This window comes from Schistocerca nitens, chromosome 7 (genome assembly GCF_023898315.1).
Source record: "Schistocerca nitens isolate TAMUIC-IGC-003100 chromosome 7, iqSchNite1.1, whole genome shotgun sequence".
NCBI classification, from domain to species: domain Eukaryota; kingdom Metazoa; phylum Arthropoda; class Insecta; order Orthoptera; family Acrididae; genus Schistocerca; species Schistocerca nitens.
In genome coordinates this window covers 405,209,156-405,226,228 of record NC_064620.1, presented here as the reverse complement: position 1 = coordinate 405,226,228, position 17,073 = coordinate 405,209,156, and the positions used below count along the sequence as shown (strand labels likewise).

At 44.8% G+C, this 17,073-nt stretch overlaps 1 protein-coding gene across 5 annotated transcripts in view; it reads left to right on the top strand.

The window, feature by feature from the left end:
* LOC126194977 (ATP-binding cassette sub-family G member 1-like) overlaps positions 1-17,073 on the top strand; it is an 803,933-nt gene that overhangs the window by 567,959 nt on the left and 218,901 nt on the right. For 4 of the 5 annotated variants that reach the window (XM_049933384.1, XM_049933383.1, XM_049933386.1 and 1 more), the window contains one exon: positions 4,551-5,008. In XM_049933384.1, coding sequence (XP_049789341.1) covers positions 4,696-5,008 — 313 coding nt within the window. In that variant the 5' untranslated portion in view covers positions 4,551-4,695. Of the gene's footprint in view, positions 1-4,061; positions 4,414-4,550; positions 5,009-17,073 lie in introns of those variants that run through there. The other variant, XM_049933388.1, reaches the window with a different exon arrangement.

The following is a 17,073-nucleotide window of genomic DNA, read 5'->3' as shown; positions in this document are numbered from 1 at the left end:
CAGTTTGTCATAATTCTTCTAAAAAACCACCCATATCGTCTGCTTGCTGCGTTAATCAAAGACACTAACATGTTGGTTCGTTATGATACGCATCGTAATATTTCTATGAAGACAATTTATGTACGGTTTTACAAAAGTGAAGTGAGAAAAGCACAAATGCAGCAAAACAAAAAACGTGTTGGTAAAAGCTGAAATATCGTGAAGAGTGAGAGTTCGGCTTCAACATCCACGAACAACGAGAGAAAAACTGTCAGAACTTTAGAACACATATAAAACGGCAGTAAACATTAATAAGAACTGAAAATGCGTTGTAAATAAAAACCAAACGCATGAGCTGAAAACATACTCAGACGTCAGTAAGATTAAAGCGGAGAAAACAAATAATAATTGATACATAACAGCTAATGCGGACGGTAGGCGTGCAACGAAACATATCACGTCATAACGAATTTTTAAGATCGCAGTTTTTGAAGATTTAAATAATATTCCATCATTTTTCGGGAGTGCATCTGGAATATTATTAACTCTTATACAGACATTTCGGCTGACAACCTTTCAGCTGTTCTCAACGTCTGTCGCTTGCAAGATTTTAAAAGACTTAACAATGTGGAGTAATCGCGCATGCACTGCCTGACATTCCAGCATATGCCATCCGTAATAATGAACCAAAGACTTCGCAAACACTGTGGATTCGCTGACTCTACACTTGCTTTGTTTTCTATAGTGACGTAAAGTTTTATCTATGACTGACGCTCTTGTTACCAACAATGTTACCTTTGACGCATGTGCGTTTTATTTCACAGTGTAACGTGCTTTGAAAATCTTGCAAGCCACTCACCTTGAGATTGGTTTAATGGTTCTTAGCCGATATATCGGTACAAGAGTTAATAACATCCCGGATGCACTCCCAAAAAATGAGGAATATTCGATCAGCCGGGGAAACTTCAATCATCACATCTAAATGAAAATTTGTGGCAATGTTGTCTGTAGTTTTTTGTATGCTGAATTATATGTTAAGTGTGATGATGGATCGTTTTCTGAAGCGTAGGGAAAGTGAGTGGCTCATTGATCAATGAATTGGTGGGGCGAAGTGGGAGCCTTCTCAGAGAGACTGTCAGGATTCCCTTTGGTACAAAAAAATGGAAATGAGAGTTTGGCGTCATTGGCTGGGAGGCCCCTGACGGGGCAGGTCCGGCCGCCTTGGTGCAGGTCTTATTACATTCGACGCCACATTGGGCGACCTGCGAGCCGGATGGGGATGAAATGATGATGAAGACAACACAACACCCAATCCCTGAACGGAGAAAATCCCCGACCCAGCCGGGAATCGAACCCGGTCCCCTTAGGACGGCAGTCTGTCACGCTGACCACTCAGCCGTCGGGGCGGACCCTTTGGTACAGGAAGACATGGAAAGAATTGCTATTTGGTGAGATGAGCGTCAGCTCGCTCTAAATGGTCGACTTCGATTTACACTGAGAACTCTAAGAAAGTGTAGCTCATCTGCAAAGAAGACCGCGTACAGAATATTTGTGCAACCCATTCCTGAGTGTCTGGGATCACCACCAATGCGGTTTAAAGGGAGATATCGGAGTGTGCTGCTCGATTTGTTGCCGGTAGGTTCGGTCAGCACTCAGATGGGAATCCGTGGACGAAGGAAGGCGTTCTTTGCGCGAAACGCTGTGGACAAAGTTTGGAGAGATGGCGACAGACCGCAAGACCTATTGTACTGCCACGAAGATATATATCGCGTAAGGAGTGCGAAGACAAGATAAGAAAAATCGGGGCTGGTACGGAAGCTTGTAGACAGTCGTTTTTCTTTCGTTCCATTTGCATGTGGAACAGGAAGGGCAGTGACTAGCAATGATATATTGTAACCTTCGTCATCCACTGTACCGTTGCTTGCAGAGTATGCATGTATCATGTTTGTACATGTAAATGGGTAGACTGATGGTTCACCTAGGAGTTCACAGTATGTTTGGCGCACGCCTGTGTCGTATACCACACCCAAGTATTTTGACGACGTAAAATATGGCGAAGCTTTTTCAGTTTGCTTCAATGTCGTCGCTGTTCTGCTTGTGTGGAGTCTATAATGACGTACTGCTTGAAAAAAGCCTGCACAAATATTCAGATGTTGCTGAATTTCAAAGTGGTACAAAGATTGGCTACTTGCTTCCAATGTTCAGAAATGTAAAATTGTGCATTTCACGAAACGAAAAAACGTAGAATCCTATTACTACAGTATCAATGAGCCAAAGCTGGAATCGGTGTCAGCGGCTTTGCCTAGTTGTGGATAAACCAGTTCCTGTCATATCATTGAAGTTAGGCGTTTTTGAGATTCCCGATTCTCGCGCAGTTTGTCTGCTACTGCTGTGCTGATTAGCCGCGACAGCAGCTTAAACATCTGCTTGGGCATCATCATTTGTTGCAGGTCCGTGGTTGACGTTTCACATGTGGCTGAACACTTCCTGTTTCCTTAAATAAAGTAACTATCCGGCGAACGGTCCGGACACTTGGATGATGTCGTTCAGGATACCGAGCAGCATACATAGGACACGCCCGTTGGTCATTGTGATCAGAAAAGCGATACATCAACACGATATCGACCTTTTCCGCGATTGGCAAACGGTCCATTTTAACACGGGTAATGTATCACGAAGCAAATACCGTCCATACTGGCGGAATGTTACGTGATACCACGTTTGTGACTATTACAGTGTCATTTGTCACAAAGCGAAAAAAGTGGTCCAACTGAAACATTCATATTTCTTTACGGACTACACGAATATGTAATAAAAATGGGGGTTCCTATTTAAAAAGAAAGAAAAAGCAGTTGATATCCGTTTGACCTATGGCAGACCCATCTAGCGGGCCAAACATAGCGCCATCTGGTTCCCCCTTCAAGCTAGACGAGTTTCGTTCTTCGTAGTTTTTTCGTTTGATGCTTATTTCGTGAGATATTTGGCCCGGTCACTATCAATGGACCACCCTGTATACAGGGTGTTACAAAAAGGTACGGCCAAACTTCCAGGAAACATTCCTCACACTCAAATAAAGAAAAGATGTTATGTGGACATGTGTCCGGAAACACTTAATTTCCATGTTAGAGCTCATTTTAGTTTCGTCAGTATGTACTGTACTTCCTCGATTCACCGCCATGATTTCATACGGGATACTCTACCTGTGCTGCTAGAACATGTGCCTTTCCAAGTACGACACAACATGTGGTTCATGCACGATGGAGCTCGTGCACATTTCAGTCGAAGTGTTCGTACGCTTCTCAACAACAGATTCGGTGACCGAAGGATTGGTAGAGGCGGACCAATTCCATGGCCTCCACGCTCTCCTGACCTCTTGACTTTCATTTATGGGGGCATTTGAAAGCTCTTGTCTACGCAACCCCGGTACCAAATGTAGAGACTCTTCGTGCTCGTATTGTGGACGGCTGTGATACAATACGCCATTCTCCAGGGCTGCATCAGCGCATCAGGGATTCCATCCGACGGAGGGTGGATGTATGTATCCTCGCTAACGGAGGACATTTTGAACATTTCCTGTAACAAAGTGTTTGAAGTCACGCTGGTACGTTCTGTTGCTGTGTGTTTCCGTTCCATGATTAATGTGATTTGAAGAGAAGTAATAAAATGAGCTCTAGCATGGAAAGTAAGCGTTTTAGGACACATGTCCACACAACATATTTTCTTTCTTTGTGTGTGAGGAATGTTTCTTGAAAGTTTGGCCGTACCTTTTTGTAACACCCTGTAGATATTCGGTCTCTCCGGGTGGTCTTTCCTGCAGAGTAATTTTCGGCGGAAAAGCTGGAAAAGTACTGGACGGCTGTTTTCGAGGGGTGTGCGGCGATTAGAAAGAGGGAATCCCGGACGCGGCGGAAGCCCTCGCGCGTGGTTGCCAGGGCTCCCCCCGCCGCCTACGGGGGCGGCAGCTGCGACGGCGCGCCGCGGCTCCCAGGTCCCGCATCGGCCTCCCCACCACCAGCCGCCGCCCGCAGCCCGGCTTTAGGCGAGGCGTCCCACAGGCGCGCCGCTCAGTCGCTCTTCGGAAGCCGCAGCCGCTGCCGCCGACTCCCGGCGCATATGTGGCTGGGAGCACGCTTGCCGCTCGTGGATGCTTCCACGACAGCTGTGCCCACACCAGTATCTAGTCACTCCAAGAATTTGAGTTAGCAGCCAAAGCCTTGACGATCCTTAATATCTACGGGAGAGTTCCAGGGAAACTGTGCTCAGACCTCTCGTCGGACACACGTACAGTGACTGTCGTAGGAGAGTAATGCACGACAAGAATAGTTTGTTCGTGGATATTTGTCGTTTCGATTTCCGAGGGTGGCTCGGTGGGAGAGGACTGCAGCACCCGAGCTGGTGACAGTAGTGACTGACGACGAGTAGATGACTCGCACGGTAAGGTGCTATTCCGAATGCTGCCAGCGAGATCATTTGTAGTGATTGTGAACAGTTTCTCCCTCGAATGCCGTGTAAATAATTTCTCTCGCGAGGGTCGGCAGTGAAGCGAGCGTGTCGTTGTCGCTCTGCTGCAGGTGGTGCACGCCGGAGCTTTCGCTGACACAAGCGCTTGCCGGAGCGGGCGTTATCTGCGCGTGCGCAGAGCGGATAGTGGGCGCGCAGCTTATCAGCTAGTCCCTCGCCGCGGCGGCCCGGTCACTGCCGCGTAGCACGCCTGCCATGACGGTGGCGTCGCCCTCCGCCGGCGACGGAGCGTCGTCGTCGACTTCGACGGCGTCGGTGTCCGCGTCGTGCTGCCTGCTGCCCAGGGGCGCGCCGGCGCCCGGCGCCGCCTCGCTCTCCTCGTCCACCACGAGCTCCGTGTCGGTGGCGGAGCCGCTGCAGAACAACAATTACTACCTGCACCGCCTCGCCGAGGCCGACTGCGGCGACTCGACGCCGCGCTTCGCCACCGCCGGCCCACCGGTCTCCGTGCAGTTCACCGACGTCCGGTACAGCACCTACGTCTGGTCCGTGCAGCAGCCGATACCGCGTGAGTACCCCAACACCTTACTTCGCTTTTTATTTATGTTAGGGATTGAAAGTTGTAAATCGAGGCGAGGCCCCGGGAGTAGACGATATTCTGTCAGAACTGCTGATAGCCTTCGGAGAGCCAACCGTGACAAAACTCTTCCATCTGGCGCGCAAGGTGTATGAGACTGGCGAAATATCCGCAGACTTCGAGAAAAATGTAATAATTTCATTCCCAAAGAAAGCAGGTGCTGACAGGTGTGAAAATTATCGAACTATCGATTTATTGGCTCATATTTGCAAAATGTTGTTGTTCTTATTGTGGTCTTCAGTCCTGAGACTGGTTTGATGCAGCTCTCCATGCTACTCTATCCTGTGCAAGCTTCTTCATCTCCCAGTACCTACTGCAACCTACATCCTTCTGAATCTGCTTAGTGTATTCATCTCTTGGTCTCCCTCTACGATTTTTACCCTCCACGCTGCCCTCTAGTACCAAATTGGTGATCCCTTGATGCCTCAGAACATGTCCTACCAACCGATCCCTTCTTCTAGTCAAGTTGTGCCACGAATTTCTCTTCTCCCCAATCCTATTCAATACCTCCTCATTAGTTATGTGATCTACCCACCTAATCTTCAGCATTCTTCTGTAGCACCACATTTCAAAAGCTTCTATTCTCTTCATGTCCAAATTATTTGTCGTCCATGTTTCACTTCCATACATGGCTACACTCCATACAAATACTTTCAGAAACGACTTCCTGACACTTAAATCTATACTCGATATTAACAATTTTCTCTTCTTCAGAAATGCTTTCCTTGCCATTGCCAGTCTACATTTGATATCCTCTCTACTTCGACCATCATCAGTTACTTTGCTCCCCAAATAGCAAAACCCCTTTGTCCTTTGCTGTCTCTGACAGAATTACAATGTCATCGGCGAACCTCAAAGTTTTTATTTCTTCTCCATGGATTTGAATACCTACTCCGAACTTTTCTTTTGTTTCCTTTACTGCTTGCTCAATATACAGATTGAACAGCATCGGGGAGAGGCTACAACCCTGTCTCACTCCCTTCCCAACCACTGCTTCCCTTTCATGTCCCTCGACTCTTATAACTGCCATCTGGTTTCTGTACAAATTGTAAATAGCCTTTCGCTTCCTGTATTTTACCCCTGCCACCTTCAGAATTTGAAAGAGAGTATTCCAATCAATATTGTCAAAAGCTTTCTCTAAGTATACAAATGCTAGAAACGTAGGTTTGCTAGCTTCTAAGATAAGTCGTAGGGTCAGTATTGCCTCACGTGTTCCAATATTTCTACGGAAACCAGACTGATCTTCCCCGAGGTCGGCTGCTACTAGTTTTTCCATTCGTCCGGGAGTAGACGATATTCTGTCAGAACTACTGATAAACTTGGGAGAGCCAGCCGTGACAAAACTCTTCCATCTGGCGGGCAAGGTGTATGAGACTGGCGAAATATCCGCAGACTTCGAGAAAAATGTAATAATTTCATTCCCAAAGAAAGCAGGTGCTGACAGGTGTGAAAATTATCGAACTATTAATTTATTGGCTCATATTTGCAAAATACTAACACGAATTCCATAGAGAATAATGTCCGCCCCGATAGTCGCCGGCACGGTAGCTCAGCGTGTTCGGTCAGAGGGTTAGCAGCCCTCTGTAATAAAAAAAATGAGTTCATCGATCAACAACGAACTTAAACGGATGTCTTACTACGTCCGCCCCGAGCAGATGCAACGAACGAAAGCGAACAAAATGAGATTAAAAAACAAAGATAGCTGAGTGGTCAGCGTGGCGGATTGCAGTCCTACGGGCCCGGGTTCGATTCCCGGCTCCGTCGGGGATTTTCTCCGCTCAATGACTGGGTGTTGTGTTGTCTTCATCATCATTTCATCCCCATCTGGCGCGCAGGTCGCCCAATGTGGCGTCGAATGTAATAAGACCTGCACCAAGACGGCCGGACCTGCCCCGTAAGGAGCCTCCCGGCCAATGACGCCAAAACGCTCATTTCCATTTTAGGGAAGAATGAAAAAACTGGTGGAAGCCGACATCGAGGAAATCAGTTTTCCTTTCGGAGAAATGTAGGAATACGCGAGGCAGTACTAATCCTACTTAGAAGACAGATTAAGGAAAGGAAAAACTAAATAGTTCAAATGGCTCTGAGCACTATGGGACTTTTAGGTCATCAGACCCCTACAACTTAGAGCTAGTTAAACCTAACTAACCTACGGACATCACACACATCCACGACCGAGGCAGGATTAGAACCTGCGACCGTAGCGGTCGCGCGGTTCCAGACTGTAGCGCATAGAACCCGACTGGCCATCCCGGCCGGCGGAAACCTGAATTTATAGCGTTTATAGACTTAGAGAAAACTATTGACAATGCTCTCTTTCAAGTTGTAAAGGTGGCAGGAGTAAAATACAGGGAGCGAAAGGCTATTTACAGCTTGCACAGAAAATAGACGGCAGTAATACGGGTCGAGGGGAATGAAAGGGAAGCTCTAGTTGAGAAGGTACCAAGACAGGTTTGTAGCCTATCCCCGATGTTATTCAATCTGTACTTCGAACAAGCAGTAAAGGAAAACAAATCAAAATTTGGAGCAGGGACTAAAGTTCAGGGAGAAGAAAGAAAAACTCTGAGGTTTGCCGATGGCATTGTAATTCTGTCAGAGACAGCAAAGCACTTGGAAGAGCAGTTAAACGAAATGAACAGTGCCTTGAAAGGAGGATATAAGATGAACATCAACAAAATCAAAATAAGGATAACGGAATTTAGTGGAATTAATTCAGGCGATACTGAGGGACTCAGATTAGGAAACGAGACACTGATGAATTTTGCTATTTACATGTCAGAATAACTGATGATGGCCAAAGTTGAGAGGATATAAAATGAAGACTGGCAGTGGAAAAAAAGATCTTCTGAAGAAGATAAATTTGTTAACACCGAATATAGATTTGAGAGTTGGGAAGTCTTTTTCTGAAAGTATTTGTCTAGAGTCCGCTCATGATAGTGAGACATGGACGACAAAGAAGACAAAAAGAGAGTAGAAGTTTCGAAATGTTATGCAGAAGGATTTTGAAAATTAAATTGGCAGATCACGTAATTAATGAGGAGGTACTAAATAGAACTGGGGAGACGAGAAATTTGTGGCACAACTTGACCACAAGAAGGGATCAGTTTATAGGACACACCCTGAGACATCAAGCGATCACCTATTTTGTACTGGAGGGAAGTGTGAGGGTTAAAAATCGTAGAGGGAGACTAAGAGATGAATACAGTAAGTAGATTCGGAAGAATGTAGGTTGCAGTAGTTATTCGGAGACGAAGAGGCTCACATAGGATAAGAGTAGCCTCGAGAGCTGTATCAAAGCAATCTTCGGACTGAACACAACAGCAACAACAACAACAAGGATTGAAAACCCATGAAATCAAGATCGGACATGAAATAGCCTTTATTTGGATGGATTATTAGTTTCAGCTAATAATCTAGCCATCTTCTGATCATAAAACATTGTTGACGGATTTTGGTGACATTACATCTTCTCGCAGTTCGTTAAAATCTTTCTTAAAATGGCGACATCCATGCATGACATAATTAAAAACAGCTTTTTATCGTTGGTGACCAGCATATTAAACGATGGTCAGGAAAGAATGGCGTTATGTCATCTATGGATGTTGTCATTTTTAAAATGATTTTTAACAATGTGTGAAACCGTAGTGACGGCAATACTAATCAAGAATGTTTTAAAATCAAAAGATGGCTAGATTGTTAGCCGAAACAAGTAATTCATCCAAATAAAGAAGATTTCATGTGCAATCTTAACTTTAAGAATTTTTGATCCCTAACATAAATAAAAAAATTTACAACAGGTCGTCTGTCTCATGGTTGACAATGTCAACAAACTTGATCTTTCTTTGTAATATGATATGCGAAAGATACAGACTTCCTCGGGCTGCACTAGATCGTTGTTGCTTATTAATACAACATACGTGATCGATTTCAAAATACACATTCCATCATGAGATGTATCAGGAAAACCAGTCATATCTATACCGATTCTGTGAAATACGTCCATGCATCGGCAGCCGATATCCACCTGTGTCCTTGCCATACTGCTTAACTGGTTAAGCAATTTTGCGAAGACTTTTTGTTTTGCAACACGTTCGAAACCATGACAGACACAGGAGCATACCAATCAAAACTGGAAAAAAAGTTTTCAAATAACTATTCGTGATTTTAGATATGCGGTAAATTGATATGGTAGGATACCAGAAGTTATCCTCTGCTCATGCCCGGACGTATTTCATCAAAAAATTCATATGAAGGTATTTGCCTTACTCTTTGCTGTCAAGATATGAAGGTATTTGCCTTACTCTTTGCTGTCAAGACCGGTTTGAAACAACAGAAGTACTTCATTCTACCTGTACATACATAGAAGCATGAGTTAACGTTTACACAAATAAGTTCGCGATGTCAAAAATTACGAAATTTGTCGTTAGAGCGACTGATCTGCGTCAGTGCGGGGTGGGAACACCCGTGCCGGATTGACACTGCTGTGGAGAGAGTTCTGCGAAGCCTTGGGTTGTTACTGAGAAACTATCGAATGCGAAAAGCCTGGTTGTGACGACAGACTGATCTGTCCCTTAGTCCAGGGTCTGTGTTAGATTGGAATGTGACAGTTTGGTTGTGAGTTGGAGAAGCCAACGAATGTAGAAACAATAAACTACCTGAAGTGTCTTGGGCTATGCAGAAATGGCAACACATTTCATCTCGGTCACATACGCGGAAGTATGCATTTAACAGATCCGCTGTTCTGATGTTGCTTGCAACTGGCATCACCACCACGCAAATCCATGGGAACAAACATTACAAGGTCTTATGTTCAAACAGCGTTTCGTGATTTTTGACTGCAAGCAAACTGTTTTGTAATCCTTTACCGTAACTATAGCTTATGTATTTCTTTTAAAATCTAGAACTTACTTGTACGTCCTTCGACATAATATAAACTCACATTGCCTGTATGTATAGGCTGCCAGAAAATCTTTGATTCGAAACTAGTATCAGTAATAAAGAAATAGATAATTTTCTGCAGGCTTTTGGTGCCTAATGGGAGGTCCTTCAATTAAGAATAATGTAAAGACCCACTAATCAAACCATAAATACCAAGGATGAGATTATTACATTTTGCTTTCTTCTCATTTGTTGGGTCTCTATTTAACAAGGGAAGTATCCGATTAGGACGCCAATTTTCTAAGCGTGCGAAAAGACCACGTTTCGGCGGAAAATAACACAGGGTTTAAACAAGATAACACGATGTAACGTTCTCAGGATCTTGCTTCGTACTTCATACGCGTCTAACTGAAGGCGGGGGAGTCTGCGACTGGAATCTGGGTATTCAAAGTTTTCAACAGCTGTAGGACACCCTGAACGCAGCGTGTACGCAAAATACTGTGCCAAACCAGGAATCGATACCGGAACCTTCGCCTTTCGCGGGCAATTTCTCTACCGACTGAGCTATCCAGCTATACCACTCACTACTCGTCCTCACTGCTCTACTTGCACCAGTACCTCTCTCTTACCACCCAGACTTCACAAAAGTTTTCGTACATACTATGTGGGACTATTACTCGCGGAAGAAAGGATATTGCAGAGACATGGTTCAGCCACAGCCTGGGGGACTGTTTCCAGAATGAATTTTCACACTGCACCGGAGTGTGCGCTGTTTTTAAATTTACTGGCAAGTTACTAAGTGTGCTGGGCAGGGGCTCTTGCCCGCGAAAAGCAAAGGTCGCAGATTCGATATCCAATCCGGCGCACAGTTTTAATGTGCCAAGAAGTCCATCGCATTTTGCAAACAAACCTATTGTGGGAAACACCTACAAAATTGCGGAAACTCTACGGTGGTGGTCCTCTAAATTTGCTTTTCTTCTGCACACTTCGAAAGCCAACGTCCTCGTCGCAGATTAGTTTTTAAGCTCGAGATCCAAAAATCGGACTATCTGGAGCGACCACATAAAACAGATGTTGGAAACAGAAATGTGAGTTTCATGGTGCCGCGCGGGATTAGCCGAGCGGTCTTAGGCGCTGCAGTCATGGACTGTGCGGCTGGTCCCGGCGGAGGTTCGAGTCCTCCCTCGGGCATGGGTGTGTGTGTTTGTCCTTAGGATGATTTAGGTTAATTAGCATGTAAGCTTAGGGACTGATGACCTTAGCAGTTAAGTCCCATAAGATTTCACACACATTTGAACATTTTTTGAAGTTTCATGGAAAGAATTTCAAGGAAATGTAATTCGTCTCCGAAAGAACTGGCTTACAAAACGCTTGTCTGACCGAATGTCGAGTACTGCACAATCAGTCTGGAGTACAGCTTTCCAGATTGGATTAATTGAAAAGAGAGAGATTATCCAATGAAGGGCGACGTATTTCGTCACGGGATCGTTTACTCGGTGCAAGAACGTTTAGAGTGGAAAGGGGGGGGGGGGGCTGAAAAATGTCCAGCGACAGACGCTACAGGAGAGGTGCTCTGCACCACGGATAAGTTTACTATTGAATTTACAAGAGAGTTCATTCCGGGAAGAGCAGGACAAATATTATTACTTGCTTCCACATACGTCTTGCGAAATGGCTACAAAGAGAAAATCCAAGAAATTTGAGCTAAGACGCAGTTACATTGGCATTCATTTTTCCCATACACCATTCGCAAATGGAACAAGGAACGGGTGGGGGCATGGGGAGGGAGAGGAGGGGAAGATCATAGACCAAAAGTGCTCTCCGTCACGTAACATAAAATGGCGTGTGGAGGACCAGTTTTTACGTAGATGCAGTGTGTCTTTACATTGATTTTTCAATGAAGAACGACACTGTCAATAACCAAGAAGGTGCTAAAATGATATATTCTTTAGTAACGAAATTGCTTTCGATCAAAAGAATGTCTTCAGTCTATTTGCACATACACAGAAGTATGAGTTAACATTATCTGAAATAAATTCTTGATATCATTAATTCTAACGAAAGTTACCTTATACGACAGACGTACAAGCATCTTTCCCTAGATTCAAAAACATGTGTATGGGATACAGAATGAAATGTTTGAAGAAAATCTAATTACAGTCAATCCATCTACTTTTAGGAATATATCCTATAAGAAACGCGAATTGGACATCACCTCTGTTTTTTTTTTAATTTTTTTTTAACTGTGCATGTATGCATGGAGACGGTCCTTTTATTTTGTTTAAAGTTTGGAGAATTTCGCCATCTTCGAATAGTTAGGCGCTGTTGTGTATCTCAGGTTCGCCGGCCGCGGTGGCCGTGCGGTTCTAGGCGCTCCAGTCCGGAGCCGCGCTGCTGCTACGGTCGCAGGTTCGAATCCTGCCTCGGACATGGGTGTGTGTGATGTCCTTAGGTTAGTTAGGTTAATTAGTTCTAAGTTCTAGGGGACTGATGACCACAGCAGTTGAGTCCCATAGTGCTCAGAGCCATTTGAACCATTTTTTATCTCAGGTTCTCCGGTTTTCTGCTTACAGACTTTTTTCTGTACGTGATGCACGTTTCCGTGTCAACTCTTTGGATTTACCTTTGTAGCTGAACTATACTAAATGGTGCATGATTGTGAGATAAATGGAGTTTTTACCTCAAAAATGGTTCAGATGGCTCTGAGCACTATGGGACTCAACTGCTGTGGTCATAAGTCCCCTAGAACTTAGAACTACTTAAACCTAACTAACCTAAGGACAGCACACAACACCCAGCCATCACGAGGCAGAGAAAATCCCTGACCCCGCCGGGAATCGAACCCGGGAACCCGGGCGTGGGAAGCGAGAACGCTACCGCACGACCACGAGATGCGGGCAAGAGTTTTTACCTCTTCTGACAATCCGATTTGCGCTTTATATGGCTCCCTTAATCTCTTCAGACGAACGACGGGGACAGACGATTCTAAAAGCTAAAATTAAAATGTTAGTATTCTTTCAGTGGGCGAATGCATCCTTTTCCGGAGATATACGATTTCAGTAGCGCTGGCGAGAAGAAGTAATTTAGATTTCCAAAATCAAGTCTGAATGACACAATAATAGAGGCCGGCCGAAGTGGCCGTGCGGTTAAAGGCGCTGCAGTCTGGAACCGCAAGACCGCTACGGTCGCAGGTTCGAATCCTGCCTCGGGCATGGATGTTTGTGATGTCCTTAGGTTAGTTAGGTTTAACTAGTTCTAAGTTCTAGGGGACTAATGACCTCAGCAGTTGAGTCCCATAGTGCTCAGAGCCATTTGAACCATTTTTTTGAACACAATAATAGAGTTGTACAGTTTTCCGATCTCGTGCTTCTCTGGATTGCGATACACTGGATTGATAATCGTTGGAACGGAACTTCTGCGCTATCGACGGTCCTACTCACGTACCGAGGTGGTGCATTAGAAAATGCTCTAGAGTCCTCTCTGCAATAAGTGTGGGATTCCTGGAACCGCGCGACCGCTCCGGTCGCAGGTTCGAATCCTGCCTCGGGCATGGATGTGGTGATGTTCTTAGGTTAGTTAGGTTTAAGTAGTTCTAAGTTCTAGGAGACTGATGACCTCAGATGTCCCATAGTGCTCAGAGCGATTTGAACTTTTTTTTTGTGGGATTTCTGTCAGCCTCTGGCATCCAAGCTATAGGCATTGGATGTTTTCCCTTAATCACTCCGGGCGAGACGAGGGAAGATTCCTTCCAGGGACTGGTTCAGCAGTTTATCCACGACTTCCTGACAGCACCGGCTTTCAGCCCTTACCACGAGGGCGCCTTGTATTCATCCGGACGTTAGCTAAAGTTATAATATTCTTCTCTTCTGATTGCTTATACTTCCAGTTACATCTAAGAGTTTGTAAGCAAAGCGCTTGAAAATAGCGGTTAACATCAGACAAACGAGGAACAGTTTCACTCCAAATTCAAGTTTGGCAATTGGCTTAAAACATAATTTGTCTAATATAATATATTTTGTAAAAAGAGTTTATCTTTCCTCCATTGCCATTTCGCTAGAAGTATAAAAAATATATATGTAATCACAATTTTATACTGTTGCGCTATCTCACGACCAAAGTACCATCTTTCCATGAATCGATTGGTTCAAATGGCTCTGAGCACTATGGGACTCAACTGCTGAGGTTATTAGTCCCCTAGAACTTAGAACTAGTTAAACCTAACTAACCTAAGGACATCACAAACATCCATGCCCGAGGCAGGATTCGAACCTGCGACCGTAGCGGTCTTGCGGTTCCAGACTGCAGCGCCTTTAACCGCACGGCCACTTCGGCCGGCCCATGAATCGAGAACCAGGGTAAGCTACAGATCAGCATGCCACCACGGTTAAGGTTTCCGTAACTTACTTCGTTGACTTTTAACTCTCAACCAAATTTGTCACCTTTTAACGTAACCTAGACCTTGGGCTGCGCTGCAGGCTAGTCAGTCACCGAAATCTGCCTTCTGAAAACTAATATAAAATATTGTCTGTGTTCCATCCCTCTCTGCTTGCGATCGTATGTATAACTTCACACGCCACGTTGTCATTACGTTATGTGACGCAGCGGAAATTCGTTATCGGCAGGCTCTGGTTATCCCTACAAATGAGCGCAAATGTACTCCAGCAGTCTGTGATGGTGCTTTAACATGCAGAGCTTCGCAGATTGTTCAAGATAAAGGTTCTATGCAAATAATAGCAAAGAAGTGCGGAGAAATGAAATTTCGCTAGCAAGATTCCAGAGCCATTTAAACGTGTAGTTAAGTGGTTAAAGCTTCCAGTGAAAGGCAGGAAATGTGCGAAATATGACGAAGACGTCTGACACAGCGCAGTTACCCGTGAACTGCTGTTGGTCATATATTTACCTCATTCCCAGCTCTTCGCCGCGAAATGTTCGAATGGTGATGCTAACAATCGTTTATATTCATCTTTTCAGGATATCTTCAACCTTTTTATGAAAGCTACATACTCTCATTGAAACCACAGTCATTGCTTCATCGTAATTTCAGTAAATTGCGTTACAAACGTCAGCCATACCTGCGCATTACGACGTCTCCAAATGACGTTTCGATATTTTCGGAGGCCCGTGGCATATTTCATGTTGCCATCTTACGTTTCCCACCCTATACATTTTACAATATTTACACCCTAGACGGTAGTTAAAGTCACTGTTGCGCATAATTTAAGTCCATTTTCTCGTGGCTGATGATACTTTGAAATACGTATAAACTGAAAGCAACTGGCTGCTCTAATGAACAGCCGGCACGGTAGCTCAGCGTGTTCGGTCAGAGGGTTAACAGCCCTCTGTAAAAAAAAAAGAAAAAAATAAAACATTAAATAAACTGAGTTCATGGATCAATGACGAACTTGAACGGATGTCTTACGACGTCCGCCCCGAGCAGATACAACGAACAAAAGCGAACAAAATGAGATATATATAAAAAAAAATGAACATGGCTTCAGCTGAAAAGCGTCACGTGATACATATACCATACAGCAATAGCTAGTTGAAGGCGTGTTTCAAGAAGAAGCGACTTGCTTTCATTCTTGTATTTCAGCTAGAGAGAGTATCCAGATGTACACTGACACACATTTTCCGACTGAGTAATGTTGCAGCCTTTGAACTTCTCTTACATTTGAATGAATTGACCTTCAGACGCCTTGCTTCACTGGCTTAACGTGGGACCTTGAACGCCCGTACAGTAGCAAATAGTGGCACTACTGCAAAGAAGTACGATTCAGTGTGTGCTTGCCGAAAGTGTGAATCAACTGTAAACGGTGAAAGCAAATGCATTTTTTAAGGCGTGGCCTGAGCGTTTCTGCTTCGCCATTTTTTAGTACCAGGTTACGAACGAGTCGCAAAGTTCCTCACCTTTTACACAAATAAATATCTTCTACGATTTGATAGTGTGAGTCGTAAAGAGATGAAACAACACTTTCTTTTTGCGTTTCTCCGTCGGCAGCGTATTCTGTCGGTCCTGTTTTTCTAGGACAATTGACGAAACGATGTGGAAGTGGTTTAGAAACAGAGGGAATGTTCAAGATACTTTACAGGTGCACGAGTTTTGTAGGAAAATCCTGTGGCGTTTCACAAATAGAAGTCATATAAACTCTTTAATGCCAGATTACGTTAGTTTTCTGCCTTCCCACCAACTGTTCAAGTTGCATCTAATATGTTAACCACGTGAACTGAAGTGCCCACGACCTTACACTCTCCACCTTCGAATCGAAGCAGAGTTCACTCTCGTTATTCAGAAACGATGAAAAAGCTTTCCGATAAGATTGTCTGTTACACAGTTGCATATGAAGCAAAATAGATATGATGGATTTCAGTAACCTTTGGAGACCACAAAAATGCCGTTTCTGAATGAAAAAGTGAAGCTCGTAAATACACTCCTGGAAATTGAAATAAGAACACCGTGAATTCATTGTCCCAGGAAGGGGAAACTTTATTGACACATTCCTGGGGTCAGATACATCACATGATAACACTGACAGAACCACAGGCACATAGACACAGGCAACAGAGCATGCACAATGTCGGCACTAGTACAGTGTATATCCACCTTTCGCAGCAATGCAGGCTGCTATTCTCCCATGGAGACGATCGTAGAGATGCTGGATGTAGTCCTGTGGAACGGCTTGCCATGCCATTTCCACCTGGCGCCTCAGTTGGACCAGCGTTCGTGTTGGACGTGCAGACCGCGTGAGACGACACTTCATCCAGTCCCAAACATGCTCAATGGGGGACAGATCCGGAGATCTTGCTGGCCAGGGTAGTTGACTTACACCTTCTAGAGCACGTTGGGTGGCACGGGATACATGCGGACGTGCATTGTCCTGTTGGAACAGCAAGTTCCCTTGCCGGTCTAGGAATGGTAGAACGATGGGTTCGATGACGGTTTGGATGTACCGCGCACTATTCAGTGTCCCCTCGACGATCACCAGTGGTGTACGGCCAGTGTAGGAGATCGCTCCCCACACCATGATGCCGGGTGTTGGCCCTGTGTGCCTCGGTCGTATGCAGTCCTGATTGTGGCGCTCACCTGCACGGCGCCAAACACGCATACGACCATCATTGGC